Here is an 18,742-nt window from a genome sequence, read left to right as displayed (position 1 = left end):
GGAAGCTGCAAGGCAAGAACGGAAATAGCTAGATAGCATAATTGAAGCAAAAGTGACGGAGCGTGGCGAGATAAATGAACCTCAGAAGGCGAAGGCAAGAGGTGGAATCCTGTAGAAGAAGATGGAAACCACCCGCAAATTCTGGTCGTGTCCGAAGCAACGCAACAACCGCCGCTGTGCGCATTTATAAAACTTTCTTCTCTTGCTCACACCTGCCCTCACCACTTTTCTCCCACACACACATTCAAAAGCGCTTTTCTTTACGACTGACGACATCTCTTACATCGTCAACAAAAAGCTTTCTGTTTGATACCCATCTTCCTTTTCTTCAGTTCACAACACATCCAATATGGCTCCCGCTATCGGTATTGATTTGGGTACCACCTACTCATGTGTCGGGTTCGTATTATTCGCCTTTGTGTTTCTACAAGACATGTCACTGACTCCTCTCCAGTATCTACCGTGATGACCGCATTGAGATCATTGCCAACGACCAGGGTAACCGCACCACTCCCTCGTTCGTTGCCTTCACCGACACCGAGCGTTTGATTGGTGATTCGGCCAAGAACCAGGTCGCGATGAACCCTCACAACACCGTCTTCGACGCCAAGCGCCTCATTGGCCGCAAGTTCGCCGATGCTGAGGTCCAGGCCGACATGAAGCACTTCCCCTTCAAGGTCATCGACAAGGCTGGCAAGCCCGTCGTCCAGGTCGAGTTCAAGGGTGAGGAGAAGACCTTCACTCCCGAGGAGATCTCCTCCATGGTCCTCACCAAGATGCGTGAGACCGCCGAGTCTTACCTTGGTGGCACCGTCAACAACGCTGTCGTCACCGTTCCCGCATACTTCAACGACTCTCAGCGCCAGGCTACCAAGGATGCCGGTCTGATTGCTGGCCTCAACGTCCTCCGTATCATCAACGAGCCTACCGCCGCTGCCATTGCCTACGGTCTTGACAAGAAGGTTGAGGGTGAGCGCAACGTCCTCATCTTCGATCTTGGTGGTGGTACTTTCGATGTCTCTCTCCTCACCATCGAGGAGGGTATCTTCGAGGTCAAGTCTACCGCCGGTGACACTCACTTGGGTGGTGAGGACTTCGACAACCGTCTTGTCAACCACTTCGTCAATGAGTTCAAGAGAAAGCACAAGAAGGATCTTACCTCCAACCCTCGTGCTCTGCGCCGCCTGAGAACTGCTTGCGAGCGTGCCAAGCGTACTCTCTCTTCGTCTGCTCAGACCTCTCTTGAGATCGACTCTCTCTTCGAGGGTATCGATTTCTACACCTCTCTCACCCGTGCTAGGTAAGTTTTGAAAAACATCGTGCATTTTTACAGGTAGACTAACTGGCCCCCTTAGATTCGAGGAGCTCTGCCAGGACCTCTTCCGTGGCACCATGGAGCCCGTCGAGCGTACTCTCCGTGACGCCAAGATCGACAAGTCCTCCGTCAACGAGATCGTCCTTGTCGGTGGTTCCACCCGTATCCCCAAGATCCAGAAGATGGTCTCCGACTTCTTCGGTGGCAAGGAGCCCAACAAGTCCATCAACCCCGATGAGGCTGTTGCCTACGGCGCTGCCGTTCAGGCTGCCATCCTTTCCGGTGACACTTCCTCCAAGTCCACCAACGAGATCCTCCTTCTCGACGTCGCCCCGTTGTCTCTCGGTATCGAGACCGCTGGTGGTGTCATGACTGCTCTCATCAAGCGCAACACCACCATCCCCACCAAGAAGTCCGAGACTTTCTCGACCTTCTCCGACAACCAGCCTGGTGTCTTGATCCAGGTCTTCGAGGGTGAGCGTGCCCGCACCAAGGACAACAACCTTCTCGGCAAGTTCGAGCTTACCGGTATCCCCCCTGCTCCTCGCGGTGTCCCCCAGATTGAGGTCACCTTCGACGTTGATGCCAACGGTATCATGAACGTCTCTGCCCTCGAGAAGGGTACCGGCAAGACCAACAAGATTGTCATCACCAACGACAAGGGTCGTCTTTCCAAGGAGGAGATCGAGCGCATGCTCTCCGAGGCCGAGAAGTACAAGGAGGAGGATGAGGCTGAGGCTGCCCGTATCGGCGCCAAGAACGGCCTCGAGTCCTACGCCTACTCGCTCAAGAACACCATCTCCGACCCCAAGGTTGAGGAGAAGCTCCCCGCCGATGACAAGGAGAAGCTCCAGGCCAAGATCAACGAGACCGTTGAGTGGATTGACTCCAACACCACCGCCACCAAGGAGGAGTACGAGTCCCAGCAGAAGGAGCTTGAGGGAGTCGCAAACCCCATCATGCAAGTACCCCCTGTCCTTAACACTTGAACGTTAAACTAATACCCTCGTAGGACTGCATTTTATCAGCAATCTGGCGGTGCTCCCGAAGGTGCGATGCCTGGAGCTGCTCCCGGTGGTGCTCCTGGCGCCGGCGGCGATGACGGCCCTACTGTAAGTTTCCCTTCTTCTTCACCTCATTGAATCATATGCTAACAGACTCCCAGGTTGAGGTACTTTCTTGAAACGATCAGACGACATTGAACATTATGCTAACTCATTTCACAGGAGGTTGACTAAGCGTATCGCCCGCTCATCCACACCTTTTCGTCTTTCCAGCATCATAGAGCCGGCGTTGGTAGAGGGATAACAAGGGCTTTGAAGAAGTTGTCTTTTCTCTTTTGATATCACGAAGCATGTGTCGCAGCGGAGAAACTGCCACCATGCAATGTCACTTTAATGTCACTCAATCATGAGTGTAACGAAGATTTCCTTTCCTTTCAAACATGTCTCCTTCCTTCTACACGTGATAGTGTTCTCACAAGTTCCTTCCTACTCTGTCTTTGGACTGCTCGGCATTTCTTCGATTTCTTTCACATCTTTCCTGCAAGGCATTGCCATTCACATTAACAAGGACTGTTTAAAACTACGAAGCTGGGAAGTCACAAGGAAACAAGATGTGGTTCACCTATCTGGTATGCGCGCGACTGACAGATTCACAGCAATCGACCAACCATTTGTGGTCTTGTGTGCAAGTCTTCATGTTTCAACAACATCGGCGGCAACAATGGCAGTAAATTGCAAAGGCCATGGTTTTGAGGCTTTCGATCGTGTCTGGGCCCGGACAAGGATCAACTTTTAACTACGACTCGCACATCAATTTGAGATGCACATGTGATCACGCCTCATGGTCCCTCAAGTTCTTCTTTCTCACTTCTTTCTACGGATACTGTTTGGCTTTACTTTCAATCTGGTTCGAGCTTTGTTCCTCTCGCTACTTCGTCTTCATCACATTTGGACTGGGCTTGAATGGGTCGTTTGCCCATCTTTGGCTCCTGCAACAATCTTGTGTATTCATGCCCCGTCCAGTCAAAGTCAAAGCAAGCAGCGGACAGCCTCTCGGTGGAGGTCTCCTTTGACAAAAGGTTATGCATTGTGATAGCCTATTCGTCCGGACATGTCCATCGCCTGGCTCTTATTCTCACAAAACATTGAGCATCCTGATGGCTACCTTTTGTTGGACGTTGTGTGAGTCAATCGTTAAATCTTCCCACTACTGTAGCAATTGTTGTCTTACCACACCCGTTCACTCTTGTCATCTGCTGTGTTCTTATCTAACCATGGGATCCCGATTTCTTGTTCCGCTTTTCATCTATCTCGGGTGCTGCTTTGGTCGCACACTCTTATGCACCATCCAGGACAGTTCATAGCAGCTCACAATCCATGTCTAGCAGAAAACTAACTACCGAGATCTCCAAGCAAGATTGATACTCCATCGGGAATGTGAGGAAATCAGATTGCCGGAAGCTAAGATACGACAGTCCATCAACACAAATGCACCTCCTCACATATGGCAGACTCGCAGCTGGTGGCCAGAGGCCAACTGGTAACATGGCGGAAAGATTGCTTCCATCGGGTTGAGCTTCGGACAAAGAAGGACGTTCTGTTAGTCCAGGACGGCCCCATGATACATGCATCGTTTGGGTTGAAATGGGCAAATATCGAATTTCTCCCATGACTCAGCACATCAACCAGGGAGGATGTCCATGCTGCTATACAGTCTTTGCGCGCTCTCCTTCTGTTACAACTACAAATTGTGACTTGCCCGCTCCGGTCTCTACTCGGCATAACCTTCTATTCCTATGCAAAGTATGTTTTTCGGTTGACGCGATTGTGCGACGTCCAGCTCCAGCCTCCCGAGCTGTCTGATCAGTCACATGTCGGAATGCGCGATGTTTTTCAGGATAGACTTGCTGGCCACAGAGAGCGATGTTTTTATGATGAGCTGTTATTGGACGATGAACCGATGTCACAATCATCGTAACTTTATGCAGCTATGCGTAAGCAACGGTGGATATTTTCTGTGAGGACATCACTCGTTCGTCGGCTGGGTCACCCCGCTGCATAAACTGCATCCGATATATATGGCTCCCAGTGTGCGAATCAGGGTTGACGCTGCTTGTTTTGCCTTGCCTCTCTTTTGAGTTACTCATACTGTTATCGTTGGTCAATTTGATGGATGAATGAGCGAATGGGTTGCGAAAATCGGGATTTATGTCTTTGTCTTGACGCACGCTTTGGGACAGCAACGGCAGACCTCCTTATTAACCAGGACTGACCGTGATCAACCAACATAACTGAATGTCGGAATCAAAGCGAATGCTCGCATCTAGAACTCAAGGTGATAGGTTGTCGACAGCCACGATCGTTACTGTGATCGTTAAGGTTGAGCTGGCCTAGCATTGGAAATGCTTGTAGCGAAAACGAAAGGTGCGTGGAGACTGTTGTGTGCTGACCACATGCTCTCTGTACTTTACATGATTATACATATCCTGTTTACGGGTGTAAGGTCTATTCAGCAACCTCGATCCAAGACATAGAGGTGGATAATGACAAAAGGCATATCGTAAGATGGCGCAAGGTGCAAAAGGATCTCCCATGCCCAGCATTCAGGACTGGCAATGCATCTTGAAGTCAGTCAGGAAGTAAGTTTGTGTAAGTTTGCAGTTCAAGAAGGCCCGACGGAGTCCGCGTAAACGATGTGCCTTCCATCTTTCCTCACTTATGCGAAGCTGCGTCTCTTGATCCTTTTCTTTGCCGACTTGCAAGCTGCCAATTATCTCTGCAACATTGTCTCCTCGCACACACTCCCTTCCATCTTGATTTCGGCCTGCGTATGTGCTTACTAGCCTAGTACACTCAGCTCGTGTTGCTAGCAGCTAACCTAGACCAGAAAGCCAATCTACGATATCAAATTCAACGATCTCTCCTCGAACGACTCACTCCAACAACATCAAGTCATAAATCTTTGGCGCATATCCATAAGTCTTGGCCACCGTCACAAACCCATAGTCGACGACTACGCCCGAGATGCCCGTCGCCAGTCCTCAAGGCTTCTTCCATCAGGAGGCGCCCCTGGAAGTCGATAATATCGCCGATCTCCAAGAGATAGAGACTGGTGATGCAGACCTTGTCTTCATGCGCAAGTATGAGTACAAAGGTGTTCTCCTGGTAGAGATCATAGGACGGCCCAGCACTATCAGTACCACCAGCGCGGTCAAGAGGCAGCGAGTCGAGTTACGGGCGGTTGTGCTAGGAGAAAGCCAGCTCAAGCCTGGCGAGATGATCTTGCTCTATCGCCCAGGCAAGATCTTTCAGACCGTTTATGGCATGGATCTGAAGCAGAAAGGGGGGGTCACAATCGGCAATGTTCATTGGTGCTCGGGACTCCAGATCAAGTGGGTGCCTAGCATCACCGCCTCCACGAAGACAAGTTCTGCTTCATACTCCGAGAAGGTCATTCAGAAGGCGAGAGTGGGGGTTGCCAAGGACCTCTACTCTATGATCGAGAACGAAGACTTGGACTGGGAAGACATCGACTGGGATGAGATCGAGGTCAGTGAGCATCCATCTTTGCATAGTACTCTACTAAACATGTGTCAGGCCATGATCGAAGCCATCGAGCCGCAACTCGATACCATTAACTCGCCCAAGAAGCGCCAGCGATCACACAAGGGCAACAAAGGAGCCAACAAGAAAGCCACTGCCAGCAAACCAGTAGAGGTCAAGCTGCTTGTCGCTGAGGAGGACTGGAGTTTGATGAAGCACGTGGTCATAAACTGCGGCTTCAAGGTCGAAGAGAGCGACAAGTTGGGCGAAAAGGAGAAAGAGGAGGTCAAAGACCTGATGTCCAAGTACATCGCTGACGAAGCTGAGTACCTCGATGAAGAGATGCACAGTCGCCTGACCGAGCTTCTGAACAAAGGTTGGACATCACGGTTCGACATACAGATTCTGACGAACTTCGCAAAGGCCAGGTCTGTCAACGACGACATCTATAGCCTGCCCACTTTCGCCAGCTTCGCGGCCTGGTGGAAGACCAGAGACGCCTGCAAACTCTCATCTCGCTCACCCAGCCAAGATCGTTCACCCAGCCCCTTTCGCTCGCCTAGTCTTCCTGGCGCCGCTGCTGACCCTGAGATTCACGGTGACCTCCAGATTACCGACAACGATACACCTCAAGGCCATGGATTCATGTGGCAAGCAAGAAGATTCATGGCCAGACTCATCTACATCGGCCCTTGATTCGGGATGTATAACCGTACTTGAGTTGTAGCATGATGTGGAACCAGGAGGGAAGGCTTGACCCTGGAACAAGACACAAAGCAGGAAGTAACTTCCTATAAGATAGATGATGAACGAAGGTCTATAAAGAAGGGAGCAGACGTCTAGAATGTAATGAATAGACAATACAATGAGAACACAAATCCAGAATTTGTTTCAGATCTCCACTGTCATCGTGGGAGCAAGCTCGTCAGACCCAAGCACGGCATGAAATCCGTTGCAATGCCATCAGGGCCAGGAAAGCCGATGAAATTCCCGAAGGTGCCTTCTATACACTCATAGAGAGAAGTATCATTTTCTTTAGCAAACCATGGAAACAAGTGAAGTTGACAGAAGAAAGAGCTTCGTTCACTTACAATGGATGGCTATATAGGCGTTGAAAGTCTCCTTCCTTTCACCCACTCAGGAGGAAGCGGAAGTCCAGAAGGATGTATGGCCTGAGGGGAATAGCCTGTGCTAACAATGCATCGGGAGAAGTAGTGTCGGCCTACTTTCTCCTTTTGCAGGTTGCGTGTTCGATCCTCTGATGTGATTTTTTCGTTTATTTTGCTTCGTTACACTTAGTTCGTGTCATGGTCGGAGGGAGGTAAGTAAGCTAAGGGTATCCAGTCTTGCATGTTTGACCGGCATTCATCGAACAGCACTTTGGACTCCATCTCTTTTATACCGGATCCACACACTGCAGACTGGCTCGTTGACGGGTACGACATTTCATTACTCAGAACACCGGCTAACGAACTCACAGATCTCGACTCAGCACTTTGCAAGGGTGAGAAGACCTTGCGAGAGCCTGGTTGACAGTACGATATTAGAATCGATAACAGACATGCGTCAGAAACGACCAGGTGAATGTATTCCAGAACAAGGTAGGTGTCTTGATTTGTCTACATCATTTCTATCATATATCGCGTTTTTTCGTTTTGTGTATTGCCCCTTTACTTGGCGTAACCGTGAGCAGAGAGCCACTCTCTGATGATCTCGAGATCGTGCTGTGCGTATCTAGCTCTGCCCTTGATTGTGTCGCTGACAACAGCAAGACCACGGTCGTAGCCAGAGTTGTCCTTGTCCTTGAAGAAGTCGGCAATGTCCTTCTCAATCTCGAAGCTTGAGAATCTGTTTAAGCTCATGCGGAGATATCTCTCGAGTACGACCATGTTGTTGCCGAGGCGCTCTCTCAGCATGCTCCAGTTCTCCTTGATGAAGTGCCATACCTCGAGCTTGGTCTTTGAGTTGAGAGCAAGTGCTCTAGAGGGGGTGTGCAGATCCTGAGTAGCGACGGCGCCGCTGAAAGACCACTTCAAGTACTCTCTAGCAAGCTCAGTCGACTGAACTCTACCAAGCCCTTGGAGGGCAATCTCCTTGCCGTCGACAGAGGTTGTGTTGAGATACTCCTTCATAACTGCGTCGTAGGCAGGCTTGCCACCTTCCTTGACAGCGATCTTGAAGGTAGCAGTGCGCAAGCTGGGGTGGATAGCCTTCTTGTCACCACCCTCAGTGTAAGCGGTGAAACGCTTCTTAGCCTCGGCAACAACACCCTCGTGTCCAGCCATACCGGCGGATGAAAGCAGAAGAGCGCGCAATTGACCAGTCAGGTAGTCGTCGCTAGGGGCAAAGTCCCAGCCAATCTTGTCGGTAGCCTCGCTGACCAGACGTAGTGTGTACTGGCGGAGACCCTCGGAGACTTGCTCATCATCTGCGAAGACAGATCTAATGTTACCAAGACTTGAGAGAACCTCAGACCAGACAAGGTAGTTGGTCTCCTTTGTAAAGCCCTCGAGGAAGGACAGGACACCAGCAGTGGTTGCATCGCCCGAAATAGCAAGAGCGGCAGCATCACCAATGAGACCGATCTTGTCTTGAGGAGAGAGCTTGTCAAGCTGAGTCGAGAGTTGTGTGAGTCTCTTAGGGGGAAGGTTGGTGCGGTAGAAGCCGGTCTGTTCGGAGTTGAGCTTGTAGAAGCTGTCGTCAATCTCACGAATGGTGTCTTCCTTGGTGGTTAGGGAGCCGCTGGAAGCCTCGGCAGTGTTGGAACCAGACTTGAGGCCGAGAGGAATCCACCAGGTGGTCTCGTCCTCCTCGGGCTTGACGTCTCCTCCGCTGAGGAAGCGAGATTGCTTGATGCTGATCTGACCAGGCTCCTCTGCAACAGTGACAACAGGGAAACCAATCTTACGGATCCAGGGGTCCATGAAAGTGTTCACATCCTTGCCACTGGCCTTGCTGAGGGCAGACCAGAGGTCGCTGGTGGTAGCGTTTTGGTACTTGTGGGCCTGGAGGTAGTCTCCAACACCGTGCAAGAAGGTCTCGACACCAAGGTGAGAAGCCAACATACGGATGACGGAGGATCCCTTGAGGTAGCTGATGGAGTCGAAGATTTGGTCGACTTCGAGGGCGTTCCTGACGGGGACCTCGATGGGGTGAGAGGTTCTCAGAGAGTCCAAGCTGAAGGCGGTCTGCATAGATTCGGTGACGAATTGCGACCAGACCGACCAGTCGGGGTGGAGATGGTCCACAGCCAGCCAGCCGACCCAAGTAGCGAAGCCTTCGTTCAGCCAGAGCCTGCTGCCTGTTAGTGTGTGCTCGAGCATTGTTCAAGACCTATGTAACTTACTCAGACCACCAATCCATGGTGACAAGGTTTCCGAACCACTGGTGAGCAAGTTCGTGAGCCACAACGTAGACAATGCGGTTCTTGTACTTCTGGTCCGAGGCGGCCTCGTCGAAGAGTACAGCAGTGGTTCTGTAAGTGATCAAGCCCCAGTTCTCCATGGCACCGTGTGAAAACTCGTGAACAGCCAGTAGGTCGACCTTGGGCAGAGGGTACTCGACGCGGAAGATTTCGGAGAAGTAGTCGACGACCTGGTGAGCGCTCTCTAGAGCGAGTTTACCCTGCTCCTTGAGGCCTCTAGTGGTGTAGACTCTGACGGGGAGATTCTTGCCGTTGTACTTGCGTCTGGTGAAGTCCTCGATGTACTCAAAGTCACCGAAAGCCCAAGCCAGAAGGTAGGTGCTCATGATGGGACTGCGGTCGAAGGACACAATTTTTGTGCCAGACTTGTTACCTTTCTTGGTCTCTTTCTCGGGCATGTTGGAGAGAGCGGTCTGGTCCTCGGGGATCTCAATCTCAAAGTCGAAAGTTGCCTTGAGGTTGGGCTCATCGAAACAGGGGAAGGCTCTACGAGCATCGCAGGATTCGAATTGGGTGGACAGCATGTAGTGGTACTCGTCATCTCTCGGGACAGAGGCGGCGGCAGGGACGGTGGGCTTGTACTTGGAACGGTAGAATCCAGCCATCTAGTAGAGCGGACGTTAGCATGAGAACCGAGAGACCAACAAGCCTGAGTCTGCTACTGACGTCGTTGTTCATGATACCGCTGAACTTGACCGAGATGACGGCCTTGTGCGATTGAGGAATGGACTGATCGAAGTGGAAGGTGGCTCTCTGGTTCTTCTCATCGTAGGTGATGTTTGAGGCCTTGATGGCGCCCTCAGTCTTGCCTTGCTCGGTCGAGATCTGAGCGCTCTGAACCTTGAGCTGGTGTGTGTTCAAGGTGATTTCCTTGGTCTCTTGCTTGACTTCGACGTCAATGTCGACTTTGCCCTGGTAGGTCCAGTTGCCGCCGAGCTCGAGATCGAATAGGGAGATAGCATAGTTGGACGGCTTGACACTGTAGAAATAAATGGGTCAGTCGTTGGAACGCAGCAGGACATTGATGGCGCAAAGAACATACACGCCGGGAAGAACGTCTCTGTCGGCCATGATTTTCAGCAAGGTGCTGGAGGCAGAGCTTGAATAATGTCTAGAGGGGAATTTTGTACTGGGATACAAAGGAAGGGACGACTGGAAAGGCACACAGCAGTTTAATTTGGACTCGTTTCCAGGGCGTCTGATAGGGCGTGAGTGGCGTAGACTGCTATTGCACGAGTACGAACGAGGAAGGAGCCCGCTCGGGAGCTCGACTGCCCCTCCCCCGCGCTTGCCCTGCAGGACACTGTGGATCCCGCGCCGAACCAGCAACGATTTTCCCATCACGACTACGAAAGCTCGATGCTCTGTTGGACTGTTAGTCTGTTACAGTTCAACAGAGGAATTGAAGATGGAAGGATGCCTTGAAAGCGGGGATAGCTTGATTGCCGCTCGGCTAGAATACGGGAGGACTCTATACTCAGACTATCCAATGGCTTCTTTCACCAAAGTACGCAATGTACCTATCGCGTTACGAAATGTCTATGAAGGTGCAATTCCAGGTCATGAAATAGACTGACAACCTCGTATTTGTAGGTGGGTTCCTGGTAATATGAAAAGACAGAGATAATCGGTCGGAGCATCACTCACAGTCCAAATGAATATGACTGCGTATTGGCTCTCGCCATGGCTGATCTCTCGCCGATTACAAGGCATAGTAGGCTGCCACCCATAACTCCAAACATGCAATATCCTTTCTTCCCAGATGCTTTCTTGTCGTGTGACCCAACGCCGGAAATGCTTCATGTCATCATACCGCCAATGTGCTCAATCTCATTTTCGAGTTTCGTAATTGTGCGCTCTATAGACGGACGGCGACGTCGATGCAGGGTATACGCCATTCCTTCTTTCCAATCATCTCTTTCAACCATTCTGCCACGCTGATCTGCGGTTGTATGTTGAGTCCTGTTTTGCGCGCGAAGCCGTCGGCGACCGATTGTGCCATTGAGACTGCTGCCGATTGTATGACCGACGTCGCTACTGAGATGTTGTCTCCGAGAGCGTTTGTTGTCGAGTTCCCGGTATGCGATGAAGATGAAGAGTCGGGCTGCGGCTCGAACCAGTTGTTGTGGAAATCATAGACGGAGATGACGAGTACAGTGAGGAGAAGCGAGCAGTAGACGCATGGTCGGTTCAAATAGTACATGGCCGAGATGAACAGCACCAGGTAGAGAGGCGGTACATTCGATCTGTCATGTTGGTCAGCAAGTCCATCTCCGCTGTCGTGCCTGACAGGACTAACATGAAGAAGAGGACAGGAAGCCATGTCCGTAAGCAAAACATGACTATTGCTGAACCCGAGTCGCTTGGCTGGGGAGCCCTGTGATCTGTTTCGATCGTCCCCTTGTTTTGGTCGAGTCGAGAATAATAATGTCTTCGGCTCGCCATTTAGGAGTGATCGCAAGAGCCGCAACGTTGGCTTGGCGTCGTCACTCCTTCCGCCTCGGCTCCTCCACTCTCATGCCTGCATACCATCTGTATACCACCACCGTATGCCATTTTGCTTAGCATATTCCAAGAAAGCCTAGCTTTTCTTCACTTGAGGATAAGATACTTCGGTGCAATGCTTTGGTGCTCCCATGCCTAACCCGTCTCTCCACCAACTTTCTGCTTCACAGTATTCTCTCCTTGCCTATAAATTTGGGTCGATTGGCCTCATAACTCTACCTCATACATCATCAAGTCAAGTTGGAGTGTCTAACACTTGAGGAAGTATACTTCACCTGCACAGTCTCGTTTATCACATTGTCCTTGGCTTGCTTTTCTTCAACCTTTTCCTCACCATCCACCTTACCTACTAACACTTCCACCATCTCCAACTCTTCTTTTTTCTTTTCCTCAACCATCCACATCACCACCCATTTACAGACACATCATCACCTTTATCATTCTTCATGGCTTCGAGATCGGAGTCTCCCGAAATTATCGAGACGTCGGTGATTCTCGGAAAACGCAAACGTGAACAATCAGACAAACCGGTCTTGGTCAAGCTAGAGAAAGTCGATGACAACAAGTTCGACAAGAAGACTGAGACATACGGGCTCTACGGCGATGGCAATGACGACGACGATGACAGCGATCTGAGCTCGGTCGGCATGTCAGACGCGGAAGACGACCCTGAGAATCTTGACCACGAGCCTGATCAGGGCGAAATCCTCTGGCGCGAAGCTGATGAACAGTTCCCTCCTTGTGCTCCTTACCACAAGGATGTCCAGGCGATTTATTCGCAGATTACCGACATGCTCGACAAGACTGTTGATCATCTCTCCGGCATCAGTGACAAAAGCGACGGGCTTCAGAGATTGCACGAGCAAGCTATGGAGACCAGAAAGTTTCCCGAACCCAAGATGCCTATCATAACACTTATGGGTGATGCAGGCGCTGGTGAGTTGCGTCAAACGGGAGGATTTTGGAAGTTGCTCACATCAGTTCAGGCAAAAGCTCGCTGATAAGCGCCCTACTTGATACACCACACGTCTCCAGAGAGGTACCTCCCTGAGCAATAATGCTGTCGCAATGCAAGAACTAATTCAAATCCACCGCAGGGTAACTTCGGAACGAGCTGTACGTGTGTCATAACCGAATACAGGAAACCTTATCCTCAGCAGACAAGAAAGTTCGCCGCGAAAGTCGAGTTTCTTAGCAGCAAAGATCGGTGTCTCTTGATGAAAGACTATCTCAAGGACTATGTCGCCTATCATTTCGAGAAAGACGAGGACTGGACATATGATGAGGAGAAAGAGTTTAGTGCACAAGCAAAAACTGCCGAAGGAACATTTTTGGACCTTTTTCGAGGAAGACCAAACTTCACGTCTCGCGAGGAGATGAAAGCATACATCGACACAGCTTACGAAGACGAGGACGAGGATGCTACAGCTATACTCGCGCAGTTCGAGGAATGGTGCAAAGAGCTTGCATCTGACCATGCACCCTATACCGGGTCAGAACTAATCGAAGCGGATCGGGCGTTTGAGTTGGGCAGACTCGTTGGTCCTTTTCTGTCAGCCAGCGCTTCTTGGAGTGACAAGCCCTCGCTATGGCCCATCGTTCGCAAGGTCAGGTAAGTGTAGTTTGGAAGAATGGCATATCCATCATGCTAATGCGACGTGTACAGTATCGGTGTTCGCGGCCCGAGAATTCTGGAACATGCAATCCTCGCTGATCTACCAGGTAACCAAAAACTCATTGATGGGTTTGTTTCAGCTCAAGCTAATCTTCATAGGTGTCTCGGACACGAACCGTATCCGAGTTAGGGCCAGCAGAAGCTATCTGCTGACCAGTGATTACCTCTGGATCGTGTCGCCCATTGGTCGTTGCGCTACAGACACAAGCGTTGATAATCTGATGTACGAGTTCGGCGATCGGTTCAAGGGCCGCCTAGCTATCATCTGCACCAAGACAGATGATCCGATGACGTTCCAGAGTTTTGCTCAGGAATACCAAGAGGATGCGAAGCCCTGCAAGAAGCTCGAAGCAAAGACTAAGAAGGCCAAGTCAGAGATGTCAGCTGCAAAGGCAGCATTCAAGAGAGCCACGAATCCGACCACACGCCAAGAACGCAGTAAGGCGGTCGAAGACAGCCGCACAAAATATGAGAGGCTTCTCCACGCTCGCTTGAACACGATGGTCAGAATCAGAAACCGCAAAGTCACAACGCTGATTATGTCAGAGAAGGCCGATCGTCTTCAGTATGGAGCTAAGGACTTGGTCTACCCTGTTTCAAACAAACATTACTCCTGGCTCAAGGGGTTCAAGGATGGCGGGAACGAGGACGCGCCCCAACTAAGCGCTGAGATGACAGGAATTCCAAAGCTAAGAGCATATGCACTATCAATCGTGTCTCATGAGATCTGGGCGACATTCATTACGCACATACGTCACAAAGTCGTCTCCTTCATCATGGCACTCAAAGCTTGGGCAAACGCTACCAGTCGAGGAAACAACAGCGGGATCTCAGATGCACTCAACAAGAGCATGAAGGTAATTCAATGTCGACATATTGATTTCTTTGCCACTGACATCGTATAGATAATCGAGAATGCCATGACAACCTACCACGGAGCTCTGGAGAAGGAAACGATGTCACTTCTGGCTGCTCCTATGAAGGAGGCCAACTCTAACATGGCGAAAAAGGCGTACAAGTTTCTGAGCAAAGAAGTCCGCATCTGGCACTGGTGCACCATCAAGGCTTTCATACGACGTGGTGGAAAGTACCAATCCAAGGTCGTCGGCCATCAATCTTGGAACGCGAAGATGATGCTGCCGGCAGCCAAGTTCATGAGCAGTGCTTGGGATGAACTCATTCGTAAAGAAGATGCCGCTAACAAGGTCTTCTTTGCTACAATCGTGACTGCTCTAGGCGGCACCCTGGAAGACGTCAAAGGTATGTTACTATTCAAGCCTCTCACCGAGCGAGCTAATCACACAGAGCACAGAGCCAATGGAGCTTATGCAAATCCCCAAGGAGCAATTCCAGACGTTCCTGGACGCTCAAAAGCATGGTCTCACCAGCGTGTTTACCACATACAAGGAAGAGTTTTTTAAACAATTCCAGTAAGAGCAACGTTTTCTTTCACTTGTTCACATCATCCAGCATGGCTGACATGCTACAGGAATGTCAAATACACTACAGAGAAGGATGATGACGAGGGATACTTTGCCAAAGCCATGCAGAAAATCTACGAAGAAGCTGAAGGAATGAAGGGTCTGGAAATCACTCTTTGCCTCTAGATGGGCTTGACGCTAACTGTACTCAGGCACTGGATACAAGGACGCCGTCATGAGTAAACTCGAACACCACGTCAACATCACATCCGACGACTCGCCCTTCATGAAGATGGCCAACACCTCTGCCAGCCAAATTTGCCGCCGAGCGGTCGGAGCCTCAGAAATCTTGAGAGAAGATTGCAACAAGATTTTCAAACAGATCTTCAACCAGTTCGGTTGTATGCTTGACAACACACCTGACGATGACGGCTCGGTTGCCGAAGTCAAGGTCAAACTTGCCAAGTTTCTCGTCGACGCCGAGAAGGAGTTGAAAAAGATGGTCGAACGGCTCGATCAGATTGAGCAGAACCCGTTCCCCGAGGGCTTCAAGAAAGAGGAAGAGCGCCCTATCAAGAAGCTCAAACAAGAGCAAGAGGCTTCGAATCAAGTCAAGCCCGAGCCCGAGCCCGCTAGGGCCAGAAGATCAATCAAGATCAAGGCCGAGGATGCAGAGTAAGAACGAGAGCAGGATCGCTACGCCCAAACTGCATGAACTTTCAACAAGTCGTTGCACACCACATATCAACAGATCACTATTCTCCTTGTCATTTCCTTTTCATTTTCTTTTTCTATTATTTCCTTTTGTCTTTCACCATCTCACCATTATTTCACATCCGCATTGATTCAGCTCAACCTTGATCTCTAGCCAGAAAAACCTTTCCCTTACTTTACCATACCCATTGCCTTTTCTTTGCACACAGACAGAGCATCAGATATTCCAGAAAACAACCCCAAAAGTATCTTCAGATACACCAAATATGACTTCCACAAGATGCAGATGTGACCATGTATGTGACGTGTGTATGCGAAACGTACAAGAACTGCGAGAAAAAAAAAAGTCACAAATATCCTCATGCCAAAAGAAATCATATAAACATGGCTACTCTCTTGCTAAAATGACCTTTACTCACGACAGTGCGCTCAAAGTCGAGCTTTTCCAGTGAGAGTGGTCCAACATCATGGCTGTCTCATGGGACAACTTCTGAACTTCAAGGACCCTCGTGCATCTGTAGCTAATAAGTTGCTGGACTCTCGCAATTGAAGTGAACTGATTTCATTGCAACTCTGACGTTTTTCGGTGTGGAGGTTCGATATATGGCCAAAGAGAACGTTTTACAAGCTCACATAATCGCGGCGACATGGATAAAATCGTGTCTTCCAACAACCAGACTAGAAGCCTTGCGAGGAAGATTGGGCGAGGTCCCAGTGCCATCACTGCATATCATCTCCTCTGATGCACGCACGTATGATACGCTCTATGATAGGGCAAATATGATCAAGTCAAAAAAAGAGGCATGTTTCGCATTTCATTTCCATTGGACATCTAGAGGAGAAAGCTCATCATTTCCCTTCCTCCTCCTTCTTATAAGCGGTCTTCCCGCATTCGTGTTGCCAGAGACTCCACCCCAGATGTATAAACACCAAAAAAAAAGACGAGAAAGCAGAAGACAGAAAGCGGTTCCCTCCAGTCCAGTACATTCGCAACGTTAACATGACATGAAGGGGATTAGATCGCAACCAAGAAAAGCGCAGGGGAGTTGTAAAAATGAGCAGAAGCGTTCGCATGGCGATGAGTGGTATGGGTTCTCGTTCCAAGTGACACGCACGGTGTAATGGCCGAGTCGTTTGCGCCTTCGTAACGCCGAAAGGGGAGAGGTCACACGACATCATCCAAAGGGAAAGTGGAGGCGTGATCCGGTATATTTTCTCTGGTTTTTCTCATATCGTGTACGCTCTGGGGTAGTTCATAGGCAGGGTATCGGGGGTTGTGGGCATTTAACAGCACTGGCCAGACTTTGCGTTGCCATCGGCAGGCTTGGTCAAGGGGACGCTGACGGGGGCACCGCTTCCGGGACCGCTCTCCTTGCCTTCGCCTTGGTCGAGGGCTTTGCTGGAGACGATGCGGTAGATTTCTGTACTGTGTGTGAGATTGGGGCATCGTGGAAAGAAGTGTGAGTGTCTCAGTACCTGTGAGGATGTTTTGGAAGGCAAGCTCGACATTGCTGGCATCGAGAGCAGAAGTCTCGATGAAAGAGAGGTTGTTCTCGCCTGATGGAGGAGTAGGGCATCAGCAAATTGTTGGTAGGCTTGGAGGGTACAAAGAACGGCTCACTGGCAAACTGCTTGGCCTCCTCTGTGGGAACAGCGCGCAGGTGTCTCAAATCGGACTTGTTTCCGACCAACATGATGACAATGTTACTGTCGGCATGGTCTCTCAGCTCCTTGAGCCATCTAGTGACGTTCTCGTATGTCTGGTGCTTGCTGATGTCGTAAACGAGCAGGGCACCGACAGCGCCGCGGTAGTAGGCCGAAGTGATGGCACGGTAGCGTTCCTGGCCAGCGGTATCCCAGATTTGAGCCTTGATGGTCTTGTTGTCGACTTGGATGCTGCGTGTAGCGAACTCGACACCGATGGTCGACTTTGAATCAAGGTTGAACTCGTTGCGGGTGAAACGGCTCAAGAGGTTGGATTTACCGACACCAGAATCTCCAATCAGGACGACCTTGAAGAGGAACTGGAGACTGGATTAGTCATGAGGTTGCGACACGGTTGAGGGCGAGGAGAGCTTACGTCGTACTCGTCGTTGGCCATGGTGGGAATGTGTCGTGAACTCGGGGGTGATTAAGGAGGGGCGGTCTCGGCGGCGTCGTTGCAGCAAAGGCGAGGATGGGAGGATAGCAGAGTATCTGTCAATTGCGCGCGGCGTTGGGTATGGGCGAACGAGAACAAAGGCGGATCGGACAGGCGAGAAGGTGGTGGTAGAAAGAACAAGATCAGCTGTTGTTTGAAACTCCAGGCAGCCCAGCCCAGAGACGCCAACGTCGACTGCTCCTTCCCCACCCTCTGGCCAATCCGCGCGCCTCCCAATTCTTTGCCTTGGCGCCCATCACACACGTGCGCCATCACTATCAACAACTAACATCCTCGATCGCGACTCGCCAAACCATCAAAACTCTCTTCACTCTTCCTCACAGCAATCACTGGTCGCGTCCGTGTTTTACTCACACTCTCTTCGTTCTTCATGATCTCTCACCTTCTTCTTCACCATGGCCACTCCTAAATCTCGACGACCCTTTGAAGAGGCTGCTGATAGCGATTCTGATGTTAACTCCGACACCACTGTTCAGAGCGACTCCGAAGCAGAATACAGTGTCGAAAAGGTTTGCCCTCTGTCATGTCGCTCTTTACACGTCACCATACTAAATCACATCAGATTCTTGCAGACCGAGTGGATCAAAAAGGAAAACCCCAATACCTGGTGAAATGGGAGGGCTATCAATTGCACAGATGCACATGGGAGCCCCCCGAAAGTTTCGTCGACGATGACTGTCTTCGCAACTGGGAGCTCCACAAGCGCGACATCAAACAACCTTTCGATGTCCGCAGATTCGACGAAGCCGTAGCACGAGAAGAAGAACAACGTGAGAAGAGAGTCTCCAAGCGTGCAGAGAAGCGCCGCAAGAAGCTTGCGAGGCGTCTTGTCCCTCGCAAAGCTCTCAAAAAGGGTGTTGCGCGTAAGGCAGACCGCGGAGCTTCTTCTTCATCTGATACCGAAAGTCCTCCCAGGAAGCGGAACACGGTTCTTTTGGACCCGCCTACGCCCAGCAGATCCACTGTTCAGAAGCGTAAGA

At 50.5% G+C, this 18,742-nt stretch overlaps 8 protein-coding genes across 8 annotated transcripts; 5 read left to right on the top strand and 3 right to left on the bottom strand.

Annotated features, from left to right (window-relative positions):
* Positions 1-258: 258 nt before the first annotated feature.
* M438DRAFT_400896 (heat shock 70 kDa protein) lies at positions 259-2,478 on the top strand. The gene is made up of 4 exons (XM_029909493.1): positions 259-399; positions 455-1,300; positions 1,356-2,276; positions 2,328-2,478. The coding sequence occupies exons 1-4, from the start codon at positions 350-352 to the stop codon at positions 2,455-2,457; spliced, it is 1,947 nt and encodes a 648-aa protein (XP_029755112.1). The 5' UTR covers positions 259-349; the 3' UTR covers positions 2,458-2,478.
* A 780-nt stretch (positions 2,479-3,258) lies between these two features.
* Positions 3,259-3,741, top strand: M438DRAFT_156249 (uncharacterized protein). Its single transcript, XM_029899013.1, has one exon. The coding sequence runs from the start codon at positions 3,402-3,404 to the stop codon at positions 3,681-3,683; it is 282 nt and encodes a 93-aa protein (XP_029755111.1). The 5' UTR covers positions 3,259-3,401; the 3' UTR covers positions 3,684-3,741.
* Positions 3,742-5,343: 1,602 nt separating this feature from the next.
* Positions 5,344-6,735, top strand: M438DRAFT_369868 (uncharacterized protein; the record flags this gene model as incomplete). The annotated part of the gene is made up of 2 exons (XM_029908133.1): positions 5,344-5,868; positions 5,917-6,735. The coding sequence occupies 2 exons, from the start codon at positions 5,344-5,346 to the stop codon at positions 6,556-6,558; spliced, it is 1,167 nt and encodes a 388-aa protein (XP_029755110.1). The 3' UTR covers positions 6,559-6,735.
* Positions 6,736-6,967: 232 nt separating this feature from the next.
* M438DRAFT_350109 (uncharacterized protein) lies at positions 6,968-7,442 on the top strand. Its single transcript, XM_029906554.1, has one exon. It carries the CDS (start codon positions 7,213-7,215, stop codon positions 7,393-7,395), a length of 183 nt encoding a protein of 60 aa, XP_029755109.1. The 5' UTR covers positions 6,968-7,212; the 3' UTR covers positions 7,396-7,442.
* A 90-nt stretch (positions 7,443-7,532) lies between these two features.
* Positions 7,533-10,357, bottom strand: M438DRAFT_340242 (uncharacterized protein; the record flags this gene model as incomplete). Its single annotated transcript, XM_029904300.1, has 4 exons — positions 7,533-9,156; positions 9,209-9,891; positions 9,953-10,265; positions 10,329-10,357. The coding sequence occupies 4 exons, from the start codon at positions 10,355-10,357 to the stop codon at positions 7,533-7,535; spliced, it is 2,649 nt and encodes an 882-aa protein (XP_029755108.1).
* Positions 10,358-10,714: 357 nt separating this feature from the next.
* Positions 10,715-11,693, bottom strand: M438DRAFT_307185 (uncharacterized protein). Its single transcript, XM_029902289.1, has 2 exons — positions 11,586-11,693; positions 10,715-11,532 (listed from the first exon to the last, which is right to left on the bottom strand). Exons 1-2 carry the CDS (start codon positions 11,624-11,626, stop codon positions 11,145-11,147), a joined length of 429 nt encoding a protein of 142 aa, XP_029755107.1. The 5' UTR covers positions 11,627-11,693; the 3' UTR covers positions 10,715-11,144.
* A 536-nt stretch (positions 11,694-12,229) lies between these two features.
* On the top strand, positions 12,230-15,566 carry M438DRAFT_369865 (uncharacterized protein; the record flags this gene model as incomplete). The annotated part of the gene is made up of 9 exons (XM_029908132.1): positions 12,230-12,727; positions 12,778-12,830; positions 12,889-13,403; positions 13,458-13,513; positions 13,566-14,323; positions 14,372-14,726; positions 14,779-14,896; positions 14,956-15,047; positions 15,100-15,566. The coding sequence occupies exons 1-9, from the start codon at positions 12,238-12,240 to the stop codon at positions 15,564-15,566; spliced, it is 2,904 nt and encodes a 967-aa protein (XP_029755106.1). The 5' UTR covers positions 12,230-12,237.
* Positions 15,567-16,401: 835 nt separating this feature from the next.
* On the bottom strand, positions 16,402-17,884 carry M438DRAFT_350105 (ras-domain-containing protein). Its single transcript, XM_029906553.1, has 4 exons — positions 17,682-17,884; positions 17,223-17,625; positions 17,078-17,158; positions 16,402-17,022 (listed from the first exon to the last, which is right to left on the bottom strand). The coding sequence occupies exons 1-4, from the start codon at positions 17,700-17,702 to the stop codon at positions 16,886-16,888; spliced, it is 642 nt and encodes a 213-aa protein (XP_029755105.1). The 5' UTR covers positions 17,703-17,884; the 3' UTR covers positions 16,402-16,885.
* Positions 17,885-18,742: the final 858 nt, after the last annotated feature.

The sequence above is a fragment of the Aureobasidium pullulans genome, assembly GCF_000721785.1.
Source record: "Aureobasidium pullulans EXF-150 unplaced genomic scaffold scaffold_39, whole genome shotgun sequence".
Taxonomy (NCBI): Eukaryota; Fungi; Ascomycota; class Dothideomycetes; order Dothideales; family Saccotheciaceae; genus Aureobasidium; species Aureobasidium pullulans.
This window is presented reverse-complemented; position numbering and strand designations above follow the sequence as displayed.